The sequence below is a fragment of the Cervus canadensis genome, chromosome 19, assembly GCF_019320065.1.
Source record: "Cervus canadensis isolate Bull #8, Minnesota chromosome 19, ASM1932006v1, whole genome shotgun sequence".
Lineage (NCBI taxonomy): Eukaryota > Metazoa > Chordata > Mammalia > Artiodactyla > Cervidae > Cervus > Cervus canadensis.
In genome coordinates, this window is record NC_057404.1 from 39,564,946 (window position 1) to 39,588,795 (window position 23,850).

At 38.5% G+C, this 23,850-nt stretch overlaps 1 protein-coding gene across 5 annotated transcripts in view; it reads right to left on the minus strand.

The window, feature by feature from the left end:
• The window catches only part of EMCN (endomucin), a 113,512-nt gene that overhangs the window by 16,738 nt on the left and 72,924 nt on the right, over positions 1 to 23,850 (minus strand). For 3 of the 5 annotated variants that reach the window (XM_043438300.1, XM_043438297.1, XM_043438298.1), the window contains 5 exons: positions 23,608 to 23,646; positions 10,473 to 10,565; positions 9,995 to 10,048; positions 4,456 to 4,551; positions 291 to 315 (listed from right to left, as the gene is read on the minus strand). In XM_043438300.1, coding sequence (XP_043294235.1) covers positions 291 to 315; positions 4,456 to 4,551; positions 9,995 to 10,048; positions 10,473 to 10,565; positions 23,608 to 23,646 — 307 coding nt within the window. The remainder of the gene's footprint in view (positions 1 to 290; positions 316 to 4,455; positions 4,552 to 9,994; positions 10,049 to 10,472; positions 10,566 to 23,607; positions 23,647 to 23,850) is intronic. The other 2 variants (XM_043438299.1, XM_043438301.1) reach the window with 2 other exon arrangements.

Genomic DNA, 23,850 nt, shown 5'->3' on the forward strand with positions numbered 1-23,850 from the left:
TTTGTCTATGATTTTTTCCTCATGGTTGTATTCACTCCTCTATCTTCCTTTTCAACATTTGATTTCTGATTTTACTGCTTTATCCAAGCTTAAGAGGAATCTTCTCCTTTAGCTGTTGGAATTTCTCTTTTGAATAGAGAAAGTTCCCTGATACATAGGTGGCCAAATCCCAGATATTGTACCTTCTACACAAACGCTTTAAAAAACAAAAGTATGAGTAGAGGATCAATGCTTTTCCTTATGTAAACAATAGAGCTTCTAGATTAAAAAAATGACGCAGAGTTACTTACTGTTCATTTCCATTTTCCTGTGTGCCTAGGAGACAAGGAAATTTTTATTAGAATTGCTAAGAGCTTGGCTACAAAATCTCTGAGACTCCCGCCACTTTCTATGCAAAGACGCTTCTAAAGCCAATTCTTAACTTTTTAATCTCTCCCCCTATTCCCTGTCCCACTGACCATTTCCTCGGAGATGGTTACCACTCATTCCTCAGTCATGGCTAATACACTCACGGTATAGTCTCAACCAGGCCAAATACACTGAACTCAGTTCTGGACTGCTTTTAACCTTATAGTTTCATACCACAGTGTGGAATATTATCCATTATCACACATTCCACAGACACCAAGAACTGTATCCATTTATTTTAATATCACTGAAAACAAATCAGCCTCAGAGTCTTGAATTACCTTTTAGAACTGAGAATTGATTTTTTGGCTTTTCTTTGTACGTTGCTCTTTCTGGGGACCCAAATCTCCATATCTATTGTGAGCCACGAGGCAGATATTGCTTCTAATTACATCCGAAGCCCACTGATTCAGCCTCTCAAAAGTACCCTGAAAAATGTCACTGAGGCTACTAGCTGCAACTAATCTTCCACCCGCTTTGCCAGGCTGTTCCACAAGCATTTGGTTAGAGTGAGAACACAGGGTGATTCATTTTGCACAAGACCATAGCCTCGTGGGGTCAAAACTTGCATTAATCTATGGCCTATTAGTCAAAATAGTTAATAGAATTGCTTAAAGTCCTCGCTTTGTTCTGGATTTTGCTGTGATTTATTCCATGGATACTGATTCTTATCTCTTGGATTTCCTTTCACATCTAAGATAGCTCTGGTCCTCAGGATATGCCTTTGATTATCATACTCCTGACTTTGACCATTATTGTCTTATCAAGACCTTGATTCCACTCAAATTTTGGCTACTTCTATTTCTGTCACTTTGGCTAAGATAGTCCAACATAAGCTATTTACCAACTAGATCTAACCTCATCTTGCCTACCGTCAGTTAAGTACTTTAACAATAATAAAAAATCCCCACTATAACTGTTACATATGATATCACCTGTAATGCTCATAGCCTTGTTGCAGGATGAACAGATGTTTTCTTGTATGCTTGCTTTCATATTTTTCCTTAGAAGACTGTAATATGGGTTCACTAGCAGACAGACGCACACCAGCAGATTACTTTATGCATATATGCCACTCTTAATAGGGTTAAGGTTCACACTACTGTCAGAATTATCCAGTTAAGCTTAGTTTCATACAAAAACCTCTGATTCATGTTGGCTTCCAGAGAGCAGAGTGGGTTTACGAATTTTCTGAACTTAATGAAGTCTCACCCACATACTTGAAGAGCGATTAACTGCAGGTGTTTTATGGTGCTAATTTAATGATAACAATGCTGTAAATTCTGTGTAGAAAACAAAGCTGACAACAATCAAATAGATTTGGCTAATTGTCCAACTGCCCAACTTGGTTATAAACTACTGCCTGTCTTCAGAACAATTTCATAGCGGTAGGAATCTTACACATTTTTTTTTTTCCTAAATGGTATGTTTCATCGTCACCAACTTTTCAAATAATTTATTTACAAATCTCCCTATGCAAAGCAGTTTTTCAGTACACGGTATTTTTACAAATGGATTTAGCCCACAAATTTTTTCCCTATTCTATATACTCAGCACTCTCTGTTTTCCAGTTGGTTGGTTGATTTCCTGATTGGTGGTTCAGGAACTTAGAGAAATCAAACTGATTTATAAAAATGCTACTTCCCCTCTGGAAACTGAGTGAGGAAACATATTTCAGACATTATTAAGAAGTTTATTCACTTAACTCCCAAAGGGAAAGACATTGATTTGTTTTCTTCTTATTTTCCAGCAAGAGCTAAAGTGAACACTGCTGTTTTCATCTCATTACTTCCCTTCGCACTGTCATGCACAGACGCCAAACTGTCCACGCCCTGCAGGGTCAGGGATCGGCCTCAGGAACAGCATTCATCAGTGTCCTGGGGCACACGGTCCACAGGGTAAAAAAAGAGAGCATGGCTCATCTGTGTTATAAAAATGATTGATTTTTACTTTTTTAACAGTATATGAGTCTTAGGGGGAGTTCTATTAGTGAACTATTTAGAATTAAAGTGAGGAAAGGAAAGGTTTTATTTCACTAAAAATTACAAGATTCAATAAGGCTCTCTCTGCTCTATGTTACCCACAATACAACTTGAGTCATATGTAGTTTGTGACTTGGAGGGGTTGCCTGATGCTACGGACTGAAAGTTTGTGTCCCCGTAACATTCATATGTTAAATCTTCATGCTCAATGTGATGGTATTAGGATGCTGGGCTTTTGGAAAGCGACTAGGTCATGAGGGAAGGGTCCTCAGGAAAGGCTTAGTGCCCTTGTCAAAAAGACCCAGAGAGTTCTCTTGTCCCTTCTTCCATGTGAAGACACAGGCAGGTATAAACCCAGGAAGAGTGTGTTCATCAGACGTCAAATCTGATGGTGCCTTGATTGAACTTAGCATCCAGACTGTGAGAAATAAATTTTTGTTCTTTAAATCATCTAGTCGACAGTATTTTTGTTACAACAGCCTAAATAGAATAAGGTGTTTGACTTGCAGAGGAAGTAGGCCTATACAGAAGTAACTACACTATAGTGTGATAAATAATATCATTAAATTCTATAGTGTCAAAACACTCCACTCTGCTTAAAGAGATGTGCTGTTAAAAAAAAGTATAGATTAAATCTGCTTTTAAGGTAAATCCTAGTGAATAAGACGGAGATTAGGTGTATTATAAAAGTTAAGAAGAGGGCTGGACATTCTAGGAGAAGGAATAACATGGATGAAGCAGAATACATGGTGCTCCATTATATTAATACATCCAGGAAAGTGTTGTATTAATTAAAAAACTAGTGTCTTTTCTGAAATGAAAAGACAGATTAAAGTTTAAGGAAACATAGGCAAGTTCCTGGGAACTGAAAGGGGATTTAGACAAGCATCAAATGAAAAGAGTGCTCAAGTTCCTAGAACAGAAAAAAAGACTGAATAAAGATTGAAAGTAATTTGAATAAAATGAGGACTTTAGTTAATAATACATCAATTTTGGTTAAATGTGGCAATTATATCATACTAAGATATTAATCATAAAGCGTATATGGGAACTCTCTGTAACTATCTTCACAACTTTTCTGTAAACCTAAATCTATCCGTAAGTTTAAAAGTGTATTTTAAAAAACACTTTAAAGTAAAATGCAATTAGGGGAACCATAAATATTCAAGAGGCAGGGAGGAGAAGATGAAACAACAAAAAGAAGAAAACAAACAGTGAGGATATAAAAGAAGGCAGTGTCATTTCAAACGGAAGAAGCAAGACTTTTCATTAAGACTTTCATTAAGGAGGATCACAAAGAATTGTGGAACTAGAATCCCTCTAAAAATGGCAATAGTGTTCAATCTGGAAGAACTGATTAAATTAACAGAACACAACAGTCCTGGAAAACACCTTCATAGGAAGGAAGCTGTGCCTCCCAAGAGGGAAGTAAGACACAAAGCACTCTTCTTGAAATTATGGGCCCCAAAGGGAAATTGTGGGTCCCAGTATTTCTCTTTATTCTGTTACATGGTAATGGAACAAGTCTTCACTATAGCTAAGGCATGTCATTTTATGCCATCTTTAGTACCATACTCCCCAACCATTCACAAAACTAGGGCTTTTGCATTAAAAAGACTGTGCCCATATTCGATAATATCTGCCATTAGTGGAAGTGTTAGTCACTCAGTCGTGTCCAACTCTTTGCGACCCCATGGACTGTAGGCTGCCAGACTCTTCTGTCCGTGTAATTCTCCAGGCAAGAATAATGGAGTGGGTAGCCATTCCCTGCTCCAGTGGATCTTCCCGACCCAGGGATAGAACCCAGGTCTCCGGCATTGCAGGCAGAATTTTTACCATCTGAGCCACCAGGAAACCCCCCACCTGCCATTAGTAGTTAATTTCTTACATTCACCAGCACTCAATTGATTCTTGCCCTTTCCCTCTATATCTGTGATCAACCAATATAGCATTTTGTTCCTGAGTAAATTTCCTCTCTCTCACTAAGAGTTTAAATTCAAGTTTAGGGTGAGCAAGCATATTCTCCTTTTAGGAAAACAAAATGAAACAAAACATGGTTACCTACCTGGGTCTGTCTTCCAGCACATTCGATACAATCCCACCAGAGCAAAGACTGAAAGTGTTATTACAATCAAAGCAATAACCACAGGCAAAATAATACCTAAAAAGTATTGGAGACAGTGTCAGTTAGAGTGGGTATTGAATCTCACAACACATAGTTTATGAACTGAGAAAAAGCATGCATGCTTCCTTTCTTCTTTAAACACCATTCTGTTAGAAACATTACATTTTAAGCAAAGAAGATATATCTGATTCATGGGTTATGCTTTAGTTGTTATTTCTGATGTACCCACTTGATGTCAGTCTTGTAGCCTTTCTGAAATAAAACTCCAAATCTAAGGAAGACTCTCCTGGTGACTAAAGGAATGAGGAAGTGGGAGACTGACCACACAGACGATGTCCCGTAGAGCCAGATCCATATACATGGTTTATATTCTTCACTACTTTATAATGAAGCTACTAATGTATAGCTTGGATGAAGGGAGTCAAAAGCACAAACTTCTAATTAGAAGATAAAAAGTATTAGGGATATAATGTACAACTTGCTAAACATATTAATAATTAACACTGTTGTATGTTATATATTCACTGTTGTATGTATGAATATTCATTAGAAGGACTGATGCTGGAACTGAAGCTCCAATATTTTGGCCATCTGATGCGAAGAACTGACGTATTAGAAAAGACCCTGATGCTGGGAAAGACTGAAGGCAGGAGGAGAAGGGATGACAGAGGACAAGATGGTTGAATGGCATCACTGACTCAAGGAACATCAGTTTGAGCAAGCTCTGGGAGATGGTGAAGGACAGGGAAGCCCGGCGTGCTGCAGTCCATGCGATAACAAAGAGTCAGACATGAGTGAGCGACTGAACAACAACAACAAATGTTATATACGAAAGTTAAGAGAGCAACAAAATCTTGAGTTCTCATCACAATTTTTTAATATTTCTTTAATTTTATATCTATATGAGATGATAGATATTCACTATTGTGATAAGTTTTATGATGTAAGTACAGTTTAAGCTTATACAGTGTTGTATGTCAATTGTATCTCAATAAAGCTGAAAGGAAAAAAGATATATCTCTTACTGGTTCTAGTGAAAATATTCTGGTCATAAAGCTGACTTCCTAAGAAAACCACAAGTACCTTTCTGTAATAATATCGTTAAATTAGAACATAACTGAATATAAATGGATATTACAGTGCAACAACAGAGTCTAAGAAATATGTGTGTATTTATGAATGTCTACTTGTGGGTATGGTGCTGCTGCAGTAGTAAGTAGGGTGAGTTTTTCCTGTTCTTATTAACAGAGGGGTCTTGCTGTGTGTTTTAGAATTTGCCTTCTTTTCTGGCAGTGATTTCCCAGGTTAAAACAAGAGTGATGAAAGGAAAAAGCTGTCATAGGAATTTAAGTAGAGATACAGAAGCTACAGTTACTAATCAGTTAGGTGTTCTCATCTACTTGTGTACATAATACTTATATTTATCAGGGGTTGAGATTAGCTCTCCAATTCATTTGTAGGGTGGGTTACACTTCACTCTTACAGTTAAATAATTGTTTTAAGTAGGTCTTTCTGGGTTCATATTAGATCTTCCATGAGATCAGTAGTGCCTGCTGAAATGAAGGCGCCACGACACAGCAGCTCCATAAATGCAGTGCTGACTTCTTGAATGGGATGACTTTACCTAAACCTAAGATAATCTTTTATCATCACAGCTGCATATATATATATTCATCTTATTCTTAATTTCCAGGGAAATTCATGAATATCCTGTCTATTCAGTGTTAGTATATACAGTATGTTATATGACATATACATGTTTTTGCTAAAATGGAACATTTCTTAAAAGGCTGCTTTTAACATTAAGATAAAGTTCTGTAAAAGTGAATTTTCATTTTTATGGAGATCTCTGCCTGTGCACTTTGGCTTATTTGAGGCTAGCCCCATCAATTCACCTTGACCTCTGGTGGTAATTGCTTGGTACTAAGGTCAAGGTAAGGAGCCGCAGCTGCACTTTGCTGGAGCAGCTGTAAAGAGATACCCCACATCCAAGGTAAGAGAAACCCAAGTAAGACGGTAGGTGTTATGAGAGGGCATCAGAGGGCAGACACACTGAAACCATCATCACAGAAAACTAGCCAATCTGATCACAGGACCACAGTCTTGTCTAACTCAATGAAACTAAGCCATGCCGTGTGGGGCCACCCAAGATGGTCGGGTCATGGTGGAGAGGTCTGACAGAATGTGGTCCACTGGAGAAGGGAATGGCAAACCACTTCAGTATTCTTGCCTTGAGAACCCCATGAACAGTATGAAAAGGCAAATTGACAGGATACTGAAAGAGGAAAGCCCCAGGTGGGTAGGTGCCCAATATGCTACTGGAGATAAGTGGAGAAATTACTCCAGAAAGAACAAAGGGATGGAGCCAAAGCAAAAACAATACCCAGTTGTGGATGGGACTGGTGATAGAAGCAAGGTCCGATGCTGTAAAGAGCAATATTGCATAGGAACCTGGAATGTTAGGTCCTTGAATCAAGGCAAATTGGAAGTGGTCAAACAGGAGATGGCAAGAGTGAATGTCGACATTCTAGGAATCAGCAAACTAAAATGGACTGGAATGGGTGAATTTAACTCAGATGACCATTCTATCTACTACTGTGGGCAAGAATCCCTTAGAAGAAATGGAGTAGCCATCATGGTCAACAAAAGAGTCCGAAATGCAGTACTTGGATGCAGTCTCAAAAATGACAGAATGATCTCTGTTCGTTTCCAAGGCAAACCATTCAATATCACAGTAATCCAAGCCTATGCCCCAACCAGTAACCCTGAAGAAGCTGAAGTTTGAACAGTTCTATGAAGTCCTACAAGACCTTTCAGAACTAACACCCAAAAAAGATGTCCTTTCATTATAGGGGATTGGAATGCAAAAGTAGGAAGTCAAGAAACACCTGGAGTAACAGGCAAATTTGGCCTTGGAGTACGGAATGAAGCAGGGCAAAGGCTAATAGAGTTTTGCTAAGAGAACACACTGGTCATAGCAAACACCCTCATCCAACAAAACAAGAGAAGACTTTCACATGGACATCACCAGATGGTCAACACCAAAATCACACTGATTATATTCTTTACAGTCAAAGATGAGAAGCTCTATACAGTCAGCAAAAACCAGACCAGGAGCTGACTGTGGCTCAGATCATGAACTCCTTATTGCCAAATTCAGACTTAAACTGAAGAAAGTAGGGAAGACCACTAGACCATTCAGATATGACCTAAATCAAATCCCTTACGACTATACAGTGGAAGTAAGCAATAGATTTAAGGGACTAATTCTGATAGGCAGAGTGCCTGATGAATTATGGACGGAGGTTCGTGACATTGTACAGGAGACAAGGATCAAGACCATCCCCATGGAAAAGAAATGCAAAAAGGCAAAATGGTTGTCTGAGGAGGCCTTACAAATAGCTGTGAAAAGAAGGGAAGTGAAAAGCAAAGGAGAAAAGGAAAGATATTCCCATTTGAATGCAGAGTTCCAAAGAATAGCCAGGAGAGATAGGAAAGCCTTGCTCAGTGATCAATGCAAAGAAATAGAGGAAAACACAGAATGGGAAAGACCAGAGATTTCTTCAAGAAAATTAGAGACACCAAGGGAACATTTCATGCAAAAATGGGTTCGATAAAGGACAGGAAAGGTATGGACCTAGCAGAAGCAGAAGATATTAAGAAGAGGTGGCAAGAATACACAGAGGAACTGTACAAAAAAGATCTTCATGACCCAGATAATCACAATGGTGTGATCACTCACCTAGAGCCAGACATCCTGGAATGTGAAGTCAAGTGGGCCTTAGGAAGCATCACTATGAACAAAGCTAGTGGAGGTGATGGAATTCCAGTTGAGCTATTTCAAATCCTGAAAGATAATGCTGTGAAAGTGCTGCACTCAATATGCCAGCAAATTTGGAAAACTCAACAGTGGCCACAGGCCTGGAAAAGGTCAGTTCTCATTCCAATCCCAAAGAAAGGCAATCCCAAAGAATGCTCAAACTACCACACAACTGAACTCATCTCACATGCTAGTAAAGTAATGCTTAAAATTCTCCAAGCCAGGCTTCAGCAATACACGAACCGTGACATTCCAGATGTTCAAGCTGGTTTTAGAAAAGGCAGAGGAACCAGAGATCAAATTGCCAAGTTCCGCTGGATCATTGAAAACACAAGAGAGTTCCAGAAAAACATCTATTTCTGCTTTGTTGACTATGCCAAAGCCTTTGACTGTATGGATCACAATAAACTGTGGAAAATTCTGAAAGAGAAGGGAATACCAGACCACTTGACCTGCTTCTTGAGAAATCTGTATGCAGGTCAGGAAGCAACAGTTAGAACTGGTCATGGAACAACAGACTGGTTCCAAACAGGAAAAGGAGAAAGTCAAGGCTGTATATTGTCACCCTGCTTGTTTAACTTATATGCAGAGTACATCATGAGAAATGCTGGGCTGGAAGAAGCACAGGCTGGAATCAAGATTGCTGGGAGTAATATCAATAACCTTAGATATGCAGATGACACCACCCTTATGGCAGAAAGTGAAGAAGAACTAAAAAGTCTCTTGAAGGTGAAAGAGGAGAGTGAAAAAGTTGGCTTAAAGCTCAACGTTCAGAAAACTAAGATCATGGCATCTGGTCCCATCACCTCATGGGAAATAGATGGGGAGACAGTGGAAACAGTGTCAGACTTTATTTTGGGGGGGTTCAAAATCACTGCAGATGGTGACTGCAGCCATGAAATTAAAAGACGCTTACTCCTTGGAAGGAAAGTTATGACCAACCTAGATAGCATATTAAAAAGCAGAGACATTACTTTGCTAACAAAGGTCTGTCTGGTCAAGGCTATGGTTTTTCCACTGGTCACGTATGGATGTGAGAGTCGGACTGTGAGGAAGGCTGAGTGCCTAAAAATTGATGGTTTTGAACTGCGGTGTTGGAGAAGACTCTTGAAAGTCCCTTGGACTGCAAGGAGATCCAACCAGTCCACCCTAAATGAGACCAGTTCTGGGTGTTCATTGGAAGGATTGATGCTGAAGCTGAAACTCCAGTACTTTGGCCACCTCATGTGAAGTGTTGACTCATTGGAAAAGACCCTGATGCTGGGAGGGATTGGGGGCAGGAGGAGAAGGGGATGACAGCAGATGAGATGGCTGCATGGCATCACCAACTTGATGGGCATGAGTTTGAGTAAACTCCGGGCGTTGGTGATGGACATGGAGGCCTGGAGTGCTGCGATTCATGGGGTTGCAAAGAGCCAGACACGACTGAGAGACTGAACTGAACTGACGGTAAGGAAAAAAATGCTCATAGTGTATTTATTAAAGCAAGATTCAATAGAAGAAAACTTTCAAAGCAGTTATATGGGATTATAATGGGATTGCAGGTTAAGTAAATTTTCGAAAAGGCTGTTTATAGTTGAATCCCTTCCCTTACTGGTGACATTCACACATTCTGCACATCTATTTACTGCATTGAAAGAAGATATATGTGTTACTCACTGGAATAAGAGGGGCTGGTTGTAGAAGCGCTTGCATTTTTTGCATTCTCAAGGCCTATTATTTTAAGAAAAAAAAAAAGTCACCTTAGGTTAATGTGTACCAGCCCTCATAAGGCTTCCTTCACCTCCCCATTCTCTATTTAGATAGCCTCTGTGATGGATGAAGCTTCAAGTGAAAACATTTTATCTCATCCTGAAAGAGTTCTGTTTATGACTCGAGATTGGTTGAGAGTTAATGTATACAGTCTGCAGAGTTTGGACACAAGCACATACCCGTGAAACCATCCCCATAATCAAGGTAACAGACATAGCCATCACCTTCAAAAGTCTCCTCATGTCCCCTCCCTTTCTGAGAATGTGCAGTCTGTTTTTCTATATCAGTTATATCTCAGTAATCTGTTTATTTTAATTGGTGATGTTTTCTAGGTGAGGAGTAGTTAAGCAAAGCAAGCTTCCACTCATGCACACAGAATTCATACCTTGAGACAGGGAGATGTTTTCTGGACTTGTAACTGATATTGAGGATAATGTAGTGGTTCTGAAAGATGAGTCTTCTGGTGGTGAAGTGTTAACTGTAGGAAAACAATAAATCTAGAGTGAGAGTCAGATTATAGTATTTACTTTTCTTTCTGGATTTCTTTGCAGATTCAAAACATTTGCATTTCAGATGATCTGTAAAAACTGTTTAACACTGAATATGGGATACATACAACTGCACATTAAATCATGTGTTCCTACTGTATAGACGATTAAATTTGGAATGACAAAGCCTGGGTGTTAGTATTATATCTTCAAGAACTGGTCAAAAATAAAACTTGAGCAAGTTTTTTCATTTTAGGCTATAGCCCGTATACCTACTGTAAGAGGTATAAGTCTCTTAGTCGTGTCCAGTTCTTTATGACCCTACAGACTATAGCCCACCAGGTTCCCTTGTCCAAGGAATTCTCTAGGCAAGATAGAAGATACTGGAGTGGGTTGCCCATTTCCTCCTCCAGGGCTTCTTCCTGACCAGGGAATCAAATCCCAGTCTCCTGCATTGCAGGCAGACTGTTTACTGTCTGAGCCACCAAGGAATGGGATGCAAATCAATGCAAAAGCATTCATCACATTTTAGATATTACAATCTTGAGTGATACTGATTTTTTTTTATTATTATAAATACTTAAACTGGACAGAAATGCAGTTTATATTGTTCTTTAGTGGTCAGAGAGAAAGACTGCAATGGAGGCTTTGACTGGAAGAACTGGGGAAAAAAATGATGGAAGATCCCTTCATTTTTATCTTGAAAGCTCAGCAGTGATTTATACTTGTTTGGTTTCTCCAGAGCAACTGCTTCTTGGATGCATGTCCACTGCTCTTTTTTTCCATGGAAAATGTTATTTTTAAATTGACTGTTATTATTTGTTGACTTAGGTCAATATCTGCCATCTTTCATCAGAAGGACTCAAACAAAAAAATAATAAATAAAAATGTATTATTCAAAATTCATAAATCTTAATAAATTTCAAGGAAATATAGATAATTAAATGTTTTCTAAGTGTACAGCATTTATTCTCGTGAATCTGTAATAAAATGTAATTTGCATCTGGAAAGGATTTTGAAAAATCATTCTATTTTTCTTGAAGCATGAAGTAGTATCTTTTAATCACACCTGCTTGCCTTGTCTCTACAATGCATTGCAAGTTCCTGGAGTGTGAGGGCCATCTTTCCCACACTTCACATGAAGCTCTGACTACAGTGGGTGTGCTATAAAGTATAAGTGACTGCTTAGATGATGTAAGAGGAAGGTCATGGATAAGCACATAAAAGAAATAGATGTTGCCTGTGACTGCCTGGGATCTTTCTCTCTTTGCCACCCACAGCCCAGCACGCACTGCATGCTTATGCATTTCTGACATCCGTGGAGGAAGAAAAATGTTAAGAGTCTGTACAGTTCTTTCTATGCAAGAGATCTGTGGGAGGAAGCTAGATATATGCCCATAAGAACAAAGAAAAATGTCAGGCTAGTGCACTAAGCAGGCAGAAAAAGGAATTTTAAAGATAAGAGTAGGAACTAGCTGAAAGCTTGGTACTTAGCTGCTTTTACCAGTGTCAAGTGTTCTAGTAAAGATGAATGCTCTTTTGGTTGTGTTGGTAGAGAATGAGATGCCTGATTAAGTAACCAAAGGCATTAATCCTCCTGGGATTTTCCAACGGAGAAGGCAATGGCACCCCACTCCAGTACTCTTGCCTGGAAAATCCCATGGATGGAGGAGCCTGGTAGACTGCAGTCCATGGGGTCGCGAAGAGTCGGACATGACTGAGCGACTTCACTTTCACTTTTCACTTTTATGCATTGGAGAAGGAAATGGCAACCCACTCCAGTGTTCTTGCCTGGAGAATCCCAGGGATGGGGTTGCACAGAGTCGGACACGACTGAAGTGCCTTAGCAGTAGCAGTAGCAGTAATTTTTAACACTCTACATTCTACCTTAGTACCTTCTCACAGGCAGGCTAAGTGGTGGCTACAGTTCTGAGTATAATCTATCTGGATCAGATGAAACTCCAAGCTTTTCTACTTAAAATGTGTTGACTATCCAGTGCTGTTATTGCTAAAGATCCACGGGTGGGCAATAGGATTAACCCTTTTTAAAAAATATTTATTTATTTGGCACATAGCACAGGGGCCCAGTAGTTGCCCCACTCTGTGGCATGTGGGATTTTAGTTGGTAAACCGGGGATTAAACCCGAATGCCCTGCATTGGAAGGCGGATTCTTAACCACTAGACCATCACAGAAGTCCCTAGAATTAATTATTTTTAAAAGAGGATATGGTGGCTCCTTGAATAAATAGTTATTTTTTTTCTTATAACCACAACCTTTAGTTAAAAAATAATTTCTGAATCCAGCACACACACACACACACTTCACCTCTATTACATTGAATGCCTTCTTATGTTTTCTAGTCTCTTTTACTTCATTTTTAAAAATACTAGTCATGACCCACTAAAGGGAATTAACTTATAGCTTGAGAAACCCTGTCCATTAGCATGACCACACTGATAAAATGACAGGTCTTGGCTAAATTCATCAATTGTCAGTTTAATGTGATTCTTTCTGCAATTAAGATAGAGGGAGCCATGATATGTGCAGAGTTGATGACTTCTGTGGATCTCACTGAGACTCTTATTATCCCACATTACTCCTAAAGCATTATCAGCAGAGGAGGTACAGAGAGGTGCAGTGGATGGCTGAGAGCACGATTCTGAAGACTGAGCCCCTGGGCTCAAATGTGACTTGAGCACTTCCTTGCTGTGGAATCTTAGGCAAGGCACTTCAACTCTGTGTCTGAGTTTCCACATCTACGGTTTCACTTACGGCAGTAGTAAGTGAAAAAATATGTTTAAAAACACGTGTACTCTAATCTTGCATTTGATAAAATATCAATATTAGTAATAAATGTTACCAAAGAATTTAGAAATATGCAAGCTGCTGCTACTGCTGCCAAGTCGCTTCAGTTGTGTCCGACTCTTAGCGACCCCATGGACTGCAGCCTACCAGGCTCCTCGGTCCATGGGATTTTCCAGGCAAGAGTACTGGAGTGGGGTGCCATTGCCTTCTCCAAAAAATATGCAAGAAGATATATCAAATTGTTAAAAAGTATTCTGAGAATAAGTGATAACATTTATGGAGGATTTTAACTGTCTACAATATTATATACTTCTCTAAACCTAGATCACTTTAAAAATATTTACTATGAAATAGAACTGCCATATGACCCAGCAATCCCACTTCTGGGCATACACACTGAGGAAACCAGATCTGAAAGAGACACGTGCACCCCAATGTTCATTGCAGCACTGTTTATAATAGCCAGGATATGGAAGCAACCTAGATGCCCATCAGCAGACGAATGGATAAGGAAGCTGTGGTACATATACACCATGGAATATTACTCAGCCATTAAAAAGAATTCATTTGAATCAGTTCTAATGAGATGGATGAAACTGGAGCCCATTATACAGAGTGAAGTAAGCAAGAAAGATAAAGAACATTATAGCATACTAACACATATATATGGAATTTAGAAAGATGGTAATGATAACCCTATATGCAAAACAGAAAAAGAGACACAGATGTACAGAACAGACTTTTAGACTCTGTGGGAGAAGGCAAGGGTGGGATGTTTCAAAAGAACAGCATGTATATTATCTATAGGGAAACAGATCACCAGCCCAGGTTGGATGCATGAGACAAGTGCTCGGGCCTGGTACACTGGGAAGACCCAGAGGAATCGGGTGGAGAGGGAGGTGGGAGGGGGGATCGGGATGGGGAATACATGTAAATCCATGACTGATTCATGTCAGTGTATGACAAAACCCACTGAAATGTTGTGAAGTAATTAGCCTCCAACTAATAAACATAAATGAAAAAAAAATTTACTATGAGCATGTGCTATTTCTGTGATCAGAAAAATTAATAATAAAACTGGATTTCAAAATAAAAACATGGTGATTATAATTTTACTTCATCATAGTGTTGTGAAAATTAAATTAGTAAAAATAAATTAAAATTCTTTAGAAGTGTTGATACTAATATTTATTATATATATAATTAATATAAAAGTGTAGCATACATGTTAATTTATATTATATTAATATACTACTTTATGAAAGTGAAAGTGTTAGTCGCTCAGTGGTATCCGACTCTTTGCAACCCCATAGATTATAGCCAATCAGTCTCCTCTGTCCATGGAATTCTCTAGGCAAGAACCCTGGAGTGGGTTACCATTCTCTTCTCCAGGGTAGCTTCCCGACCCAGGGATCAAACACAGGGTTTTCCATTGGCAGGCAGATTCTTTACCATCTGAGCTATCAGCGAAGCCCATATTATTTTATAATAGTATAATAACATAATATTTATAGTATAAGTACAATTGTTATATTGTGATTAGGCACCTAGTCTTTCAACCAAAGTCAATTTATCTAATTTTCTCAGACTTTCTAAGTATAAAGGTATTTGACCCTGCAGACACTTAAAAGTTTCCAGAAGCTTCTTTGCTCTGGTCAGAAACTGGAGAAACCTGAGTGTATGGTGCTCTTAGATGATATAAATTTTCTCTTAGACTTTTACTTTTGTTGACTGTATTCAGTATCAAATTATCGATAAGTTATGACTTAAATTTAGTTTGCAAACTTCAAGCTAGAACTTGGAGCAGGCTGTTTGAGGCAGAGACCCTTGGAACAAACTCTGTTGTAATAAAGAGACCTGCAGAGTCAAGTCTATTGTAATAATTCATATCCAAATTTACCCGACTGGCATCTGAGAGTGGTACACATTTGGCTCTTGCCAGGTCGCACTAGTGGCAAAGAACCCATCTGACAACGCAGGAGACAAAAGAGATGCAGGTTGGGAAGATCCTCTGGAGGAGAGCATGGCAATTCACTCCAGTCTTCTTGTCTGGAGAATCCCATGGCCAGAGGAGCCTGGCCCGCTACAGTCCATATGGTTGCAAAGAGTTGGACATGACTGAAGCGACTTATTAGATAAATTATGGAAAGTTTTTAAGACAGAAGACCTTATTGCTGCCCCAGGGCACCCTGGTGACTATGAGAATGCGCGTCATGAAAGGCAAAGTACTGATAGTGTAAATTTTGACTGAGGTTCTCCACTTGCTCTCTGAATTCCATCTTGTGTTTTTACTGGTTTCATACTTCCTGCAGGCAGCTCCCAGCCAATGACTGAGCCTGGCAAGGTTACGAAAGCAGTCCTCCCCCTGGGAACTGTGGACTTCTCTGAGGAGGGACATGAGCTGGAGGAGTCCCTTATAGTTTTCTCGAACTTTTAACTTTAGTTAAGTAATGATACATAGCATAAGATGAATAAAATAGAAATAAGAAATCAAAGCAATGACAAATGGAAGAAACAAAAAAGCTCCTTCTAAGAGTTAATACCAAGCATCAATACGGTTGCTGATGTTGGCCGTAAGAATTGATTCTGAGCCTCCTGACATTCACGGAAGGAGAGCGTGGTTTACTCGAGGCTTTTGTTATCAGAATGGAATATGATCTATTATATAAGTAAGCGGCACATCAGCAGTTCAGTCAGTCAATAAATGCTATAAGTATAGTTGGTCCCACCCTGTGTTTTGAGAGGCAATATGCTGATATATCCCTGAGGTCACTTTTACTTTTTTAATGCTTTTCCTCTAACTTCATTTATTTATTTATGTTGACATGTGTTTAATTTACAATGTTGGGTTAGTCTCAAGTACACAGCACAGTGATTCAGTTATACACATGCACAGATACAAATATATATTCTTTTTCAGATTCTTTTCTATTACAGGTCATTACAAGATATTGTGTATAATTCCCCGTGCTACACAGTAGGTCCTTGTTGTTTACCTATTTTATATATAGTAGTGTGAACATGTTAATCCCAAATGTCTAATTTACCTCTCCCCACACCCTTCATTAGTCCCTTTGGTAACCATAAGATTGTTTCCTATATCTGTGACTCTACTTCTCTTCTGTAGATAAGTTCATTTGTATCATTTTTTTTTTTAGATTCTACATATACATCATACCATATGATATTTGTCTCTTTCTATCTGACTTACTTCACATAATATGATAATCCCTAGGTCCATCCATGTTACGGCAAATGACATTATTTCATTTGTTTTTATGGTTAAGTAGTATTCCAGTGTATATACAGCACATCTTCTGGAGCAAGCACTTCTTATACTGAAGAACTTCACTTATTTTAAAAGAACAAAAATGTGAGCAAGCCTAAGCTTTTTTAGAGATGGGAAATGTCTCTGCAACTATTCATATATCATTAATTAGCATTTTAATAAGTTAGGATTTTGATGCCAAGAGTAGCAGGTAAAATTGGTGTGTGGTTTTGTTTTATGTCACTTATCTCAAGTTCTGATAGCAGAGTTAGACTGTCTTCACAAAATACAGATTTCCTTTAATCTTTTCTTGATTCCCTGAAATTATGTTACTTTTGTAGTCTGCTGTTCCTTCACCTGCATAGCCTGTATGTGATTTTCAGAAGTAGCTCTTTTTCTTTCCTCCCACTGAGGTGACTTTTAGCTTTAAGATTTTAGAGTCGTTTTTATCAGGGTTCCTTTTAAGCCAGATTTTGTCCTTGCTAGTCTGCATTTTCACCCTTAAAGGAACACCCCATGTACTCAATGGGCAAAATATTTAAAGGAAACTTTCCTGCCTTCACATGATAAAAATTAATTTTTGCTATCATCGGACCTTAACATTCTGACCTACTTGTATTCTTCAAGCTATGCAAAAAAAATTTATCTCAAATTTTGTTCACTTTGCTTTGGGTCCTCAGCAGAACTAAGCAGAGGTAATAGCACCTTCTAAAACCCAGTAGTAACCGTGACTAGAGATTTGTTTACTTTAAGTAACTGAAGAAATATATGTAGAAGGACATATTTTTCTTTTGTGATTTAATATAGTTATTAAATTCCAGAAAATTATACACCATATATAACGAATAAATGGGGCACTGTGCAAATTACTTCCATACATGCTAACTTACCTTATTCTTAAACATTTTTATCCTGTGGTGTAAAAATGAGAGGTACTGTGGCTTACAGAGATGAGGTAACACATCTGACAAGAAGCGGAAGAGCTAAAACATAAGGCAAACGTGACTCAAAACCATTTCTGTTTCCTTTCCATGAAGCCATGCAACCAACAGATTTTAAGTGAGTTGAGTTCATGTTTTACTTGCTAATGTCATCATTATCAATGAGACAAATGAATTTTTTTTTGCAGCATTCTGAAAGCTTTAGAATGTTCTCATCTCTCTCCCCAAATATATACATCATCTTACCTTAAATTCACAATGTGGATAATATGACCCGAAAACATAGAGAAGCTTTTTAATATGTAACTAGAAAGTCAAGAAACACCTAGAGTAACAGGCAAATTAGGCCTTGTAATACAGAATGAAGCAGGGCAAAGGATAATAGAGTTTTGCCAAGAGAACGCACTGGTCATAGCAAACACTCTCTTCCAACAACACAAGAGAAGACTCTACACATGGACATCACCAGATGGTTGACACCAAAACCAGACTGATTACATTTTTTGCAGCCAAAGATGGAGAAACTCTATACAGTAGCAAAAACAAGATTGGGAGCTGACTGTGGCTTAGATCATGAACTCCTTATTGACAAATCAGAGCCAGACATCCTGGAATGCAAAGTCAAGTGGGCCTTAGGAAGCATCACTACAAACAAAGCTAGTGGACTTAATGGAATTCCAATTGAGCTATCTCAAATCCTAAAAGATGATGCTGTGAAAGTGCTACATTCAATATGTCAGCAAATTTGGAAAATGCAGTTGTGGCCACAGGACTGGAAAAGGTCTGTTTTCATTCCAATCCCGACAAAAGGCAATCCCGAAGAGTGCTCAAACTACTGAACAATTGCACTCATCTCACATGCTAGCAAAGTAATGCTCAAAATTCTCCAAGCCAGACTTCAACAATACATGAACCATGAAATTCCAGATGTTCAAACTGGTTCTAGAAAAGGCAAAGGAACCAGAGATCAAATTGCCAACATCTACTGGATCATCGAAAAAGCAAGAGAGTTCCAGAAAAACATCTACTTCTGCTTTATTGACTATGCCAAACAAAGCCTTTGACTGTGTGGATCACAATAAACTGTGGAAAATTCTGAAAGAGATGGGAATACCAGACCACCTGACCTGCCTCCTGAGAAATCTATATGCAGATCAGGAAGCAACAGTTAGAACTGGACATGGAACAACAGACTGGTTCCAAACAGGAAAAGGAGTACTTCAAGGCTGTATATTGTCACCCTGCTTATTTAACTGATATGCAGAGTACATCATGAGAAATGCTAGGCTGGATGAAGCACAGGCTGGAATTAAGATTGCCGAGAGAAATATCAATAACCTCAGATATGCATAAGACACCACCCTTATGGCAGAAAGTGAAGAAGAACTAAAGAGCGTCTTGATGAAGGTGAAAGAGGAGAGTGAAAAAGTTGGCTTAAAGCTCAACATTCAGAAAACTAAGATCATGGCATCCGGTCCCATCACTTCATGGCAAATAGATGGGGAGACAGTGGAAAGTGACAAACCTGTGCCCCTGCTTTGGCAGGTGGGTTCTTATCCACTGCGCCACCAGGGAAGTCCAAGATTGTGAATTTTTATGACCTTTCAATATAGACTAGAGAGTCTCAAGAACAGTGTCGAGCACTTCTCAGAGACTTATCAGATCCCTGAACCAGAGGAGAAACCATTTAGCCATACCTAGATTTACAGGTTCATATAATTTCCCAAGTGGAAGCTTATGCCAGGCCCAAGGCTAATTTCTATTTCTCATTCCATAACTGAGTTATTTTATTCTCAACTAATTTTTAAACATCATAAAATTTCCAAGTTACTAAAACAACTCAGGATATCATTTGCTATGGCTATATTTCTAGTTTGAGTACATTCTAACTGAACAATAGTATCAAGATTCTGTCATTCAAAGTTAGAATATTCAGGTAAGTAATCCTCTGTATAAAATAGTTCGTGTTTCATATTATATGAATTTCGAGAGGCCAGTAACCAACTCGAGGCATTGCATAAGATGTCATGTACAATGAATGCACCAGGACAGAGAATCCTCCTTTCCAAAGGCTAGTAGTCAGCTTTGACGGCAGTTGTCTGTACTAGCTTCTGGTTTTCCATAAAAAAATTAATGTCTAAAAAACAACTGAGGCCCTGAAACACAGTTGAGAAACTAAAGAAGATGTGTACAAGAGTTTTCACAAGCTGTGCTGGTCACAGTGAGCATGTTGTGATGATTAATTTTTTGTGTTGACTTGGCCATGGGGTTCTGATAGTTGATATGGTTTTTCAGTCACAAAGTTGTGCCTGACTCTTTGTGACCCCATGGACTGTAGCCTGACAGGCTCCTCTGTCCATGGAATTTCCCAGGCAAGAGTGCTGGAGTGGGTTGTCATTTCCTTCTCCAGGGGATTTTTTCCAACCCAGGTATTGAACTTGCCTCTCAGGTATTGGTCAAGCATTATTCTGGGTGTGCCTGTGAATGTGTTTTTGGATGAGATTAATGTTCAAATGAGTAGATGAGTGAAATATATTACCTCCATTAGGGTGGCTGTCATCCAATCAGTTGAAGGCCTGTACGGAGTCGCAAAGAGATGGACATGACTAAACATGCACTCACACACAAACAGTAAGGCTCCCTGGAGTAAGAAGGAATTCTTTCGGCCTGAATGCCTTGAGCTGGGGTATCAGTGTTTCCATGCCTTTGAACTGAGCAATTGGCTCTTCTTGGATCTTGAGCTTTCTAGCTTTCAGCCTAGAACTTACACCATCTGCTCTTCTGATCTCAGCACTTTGGACTGGGACTAGAACTGCACCATGCACTCTCCCCGCTTTCTGGGCCTCCAGTTTGCCAACTGAGGTCTCATGACTTCTCAGACTCTGTAATGCGTGAGCCAATTCTTTATAATACATCTCTTTAGAGATTTCCATATGTTTATATAAATACATATTTATATATGCATATTCTCTTTGTTCTGCTTCTCTGGAAAACCTGGACAAATATAGTTATATCTTCAGGGAATTATGGGCAAATGGTTTATTCCTTTTCCAATATATTGAGGCATATTGGCCCATTTTTCTTTAAGATGAGGTCTCTTAACAAAGAAATCAAGAGGTTAATTTTCAAGGATAAGTTATTAGCTCTGCCTGTCTGTGGGAAAATGATAAGGCTAAACAAAAGTGAATTCTATCATTGCTTTAAATTGTTGTAATGGCCACATAATGTCTGCATATATCTCCAGGGAATAAACAGTCTTTCAACACTTTTTAGTGGGTCTTTCCTTATCCTCATTAGCTCTGAACTCAGAGCTAAAAATCAAGTAGGCACAAAAATCTGGCAGCTAGAAGACCACTTTTTTCATGAACCCTTTTCTCATCTTTCTTAAACTGCTTTTATCCCACCCAATGTATGCTACAACCACAGATAAAGGGAAAAAAATTCTTTCCCTCCTCTGATCCTAACATAAGGTTATCTGAGGCTTATTGATGACACATCACTTTATACCTACATGACTGCTGGAGTTATTACAGTTATTTATTATATTGACTAGTCTTTAGTAATCCTTCATGGCAGGCTCCATGTATCACTCAAAATCTTAGCTAGTGCTACATGTGATGGAACAGAACAAAGATTGAATGCCTTGGTTAGTAGTGATTGGTTGAATATATCCTTCTGTATATTTAGCAAGGGATTATACTAAACTTGGAATCTTACGAGGTACGTTACAGTGGGCAGTTGAAGTTTGGCTTTCCCACATGTTTTAGATATTGGGTGTGAATTCTTTCTCATGCTTAGCATTACTAAACAGAGCTGTCCATTCATACAACCTTTGCTCTATTGAATGGAATGAATGGACATGTCTTCTGACCTTGATCAATCAGGTCCCTCTAACTGTGACTATCTTTCTTGGATGTTTATTATATAAAATTGAATGTCGTATCCTCATATAGAAAAGAAAAAGAAAGTATTAGTTGCTCAGTTGTGTCTGACTCTTTACAACCCCATTGACTATAGCCTGCCAAGCTCCTCTGTCCATGGAATTCTCCATGCAAGAATACTGGAATGGATATCCATTCCTTTCTCCAGGGAATTGTCCCAACTCAGGCATCGAACCTGGGTCTCCTGCACTGCAGGCAAATTCTTTACCCTGTGAGCCAACAGGGAAGTCCATATCTACATATAATTGCTTATAATTCACATTTTACATGCAGTTGCCTTATTCTGAATTCCAAAAAAAGATTCTACATAAAACAATTACCAGTTTCTAGACCCTTAATAATAATTTTTGAAGAGAGTGGTAAAAACACAATTTTTCATGGAAATTAAAGCCAGATGCATTATATGAAAGAAAATGTCAAATGTGAGAGCTATGAATGTTCTAGTCAGAGACTAAATGTGTATTAGCTCATTTTTTCAGAAGTAAGCATGGCTAAAAATTCTTTGGGCTAGACATTTGGCTCAACATTACCTAAAAGAAAAATACTAATTATTTTAAGGAAGATGAGGGATATTTGTTAATTTTTTTTGAGTGAACCTGGATTTAGGCTTTAGCCCTACCATATATCAGAAGTTTAAGACTGACCTTTCTTGCAGTTGATAGAATCAGCCTTATTTCTTTCTAATTCACTGTTCAAATCAATGGTTTATCTGTTTTAGGAGAATTAGTTTCTATAACTCAAAATTAAAATCTAAATGCGCTTTTTATTACATGTAAAAATCAATTGTAGTTTAAGCTGGCATTTTGTAAATACTATTTTTTAAACAAAATAAAAGATGTTTTGGTCTCTCCTTAAAAAGAGCTGACAATTTGGCAGCCTCCGGATTCTCCTCCATCTGTAACTCCTCCTTGATAACCAATCCATGAAACAGGGGACAGGATTTCTCCAGAACAGTGCAAAGCATCAGCCAACGCAAAGCTGCCCTCTTTGCCTGGATGCACTATTTTTATGTTTTATTTTTCCCAGGGCTTTTTCCAGTGCATTTCTAGACTGTGTAGATGGAAATAAAGGATAAAAAATATGGTGATGAGGTGAAATAGAGAGAGTTAACAATATAAAAATAACTTCCTTTATTATTTGATGTATTATGTAGAAGATAAAGAATTAAAAGTTAAAAGCATATAATTCCCATTTCTAATTCTTGAGGGTAGACCACGATGACTATTGAGGACATTTGCTGTGAAAATGTTATTAGAGTCACTCATAATTTTCATGGCTTTATTTTTCCATTTTTTAAAAAAAGCTACATTATCTCTGTATTTCCATGCCACCTGTTCTCCTTGCTCAGCCCTGCAGTAAATCTTTCTCTGGTCCAAAAAAAAAAGAAGTTTCATGATCTCCTAGGTTTATTTCACGTATTTCTCATTTTGTATATAGCAAAGGTGGTTAATATTGATAACCTAAGAGATTTGTCACTTGTACATGTACCAGATAGGAGTTAGGAAAATACAAATCTTCAAATAATTATAATTTCAAAACATCATGAAGATTCAACATGACCATTTTCCTCTGCCAATAATCTTCTCCAATTTCCATTGCTCCATCATCCAAAATATTTTCAGCTTAAAACTAAGGATGGCAAAGCATGAGCGCTTCTCGAAGTGATAGCATTTTGGACTGTTAACTGTGGTTTATAACATCATCTCTTTGGATGCCAGGACCAGGCTATGTTAGAAAGTAGAGACGACAGCAAAAGCACACGCTATACTTCTGGGAGACGGCAAGCTGACCACACAAACAGACCAGGAACAGTAGGTTCTGGGGAGAGGAAAATTCCACAAGCTTTATGCGTTTCCCAGGGCTGGTTCTGCTAACCCAAGCCCAAGAGCACTCAGACACACTGTTGCATATTCTCCTTGTCTGCATTTTTTTTTAATACAAAGTTTCCTAAATATTTTAGTTGCCGTTGTAATATTTTATACTATTTCACCCTGTCCTCAAATTGATTGATCTACTTTGTCTCCTTCTTGGGATTTTGCTCAGGAATATTCTCAGAGAAAAGAAAATGAACTTACCTGATATTTCTGTTGCTTTGATGGAACTCCAAGTCTCAGCTTTAGAGAAAAGAAAGAAAATTGCTAAAATTAAGCACTGACTATCAAATATCAACTCTCACAATTGTTTCAGGTGGTAAATGCATAGAGATCTTAGTTCATAACTCAAGTCACCAAATCATGAGGCTTCCTGAATAGAAGAAACTTCAGAGCAGGGGTCAGTCAACTCTTTCTTAAAGGGACAGATAGTATTTAAGCTTTGTG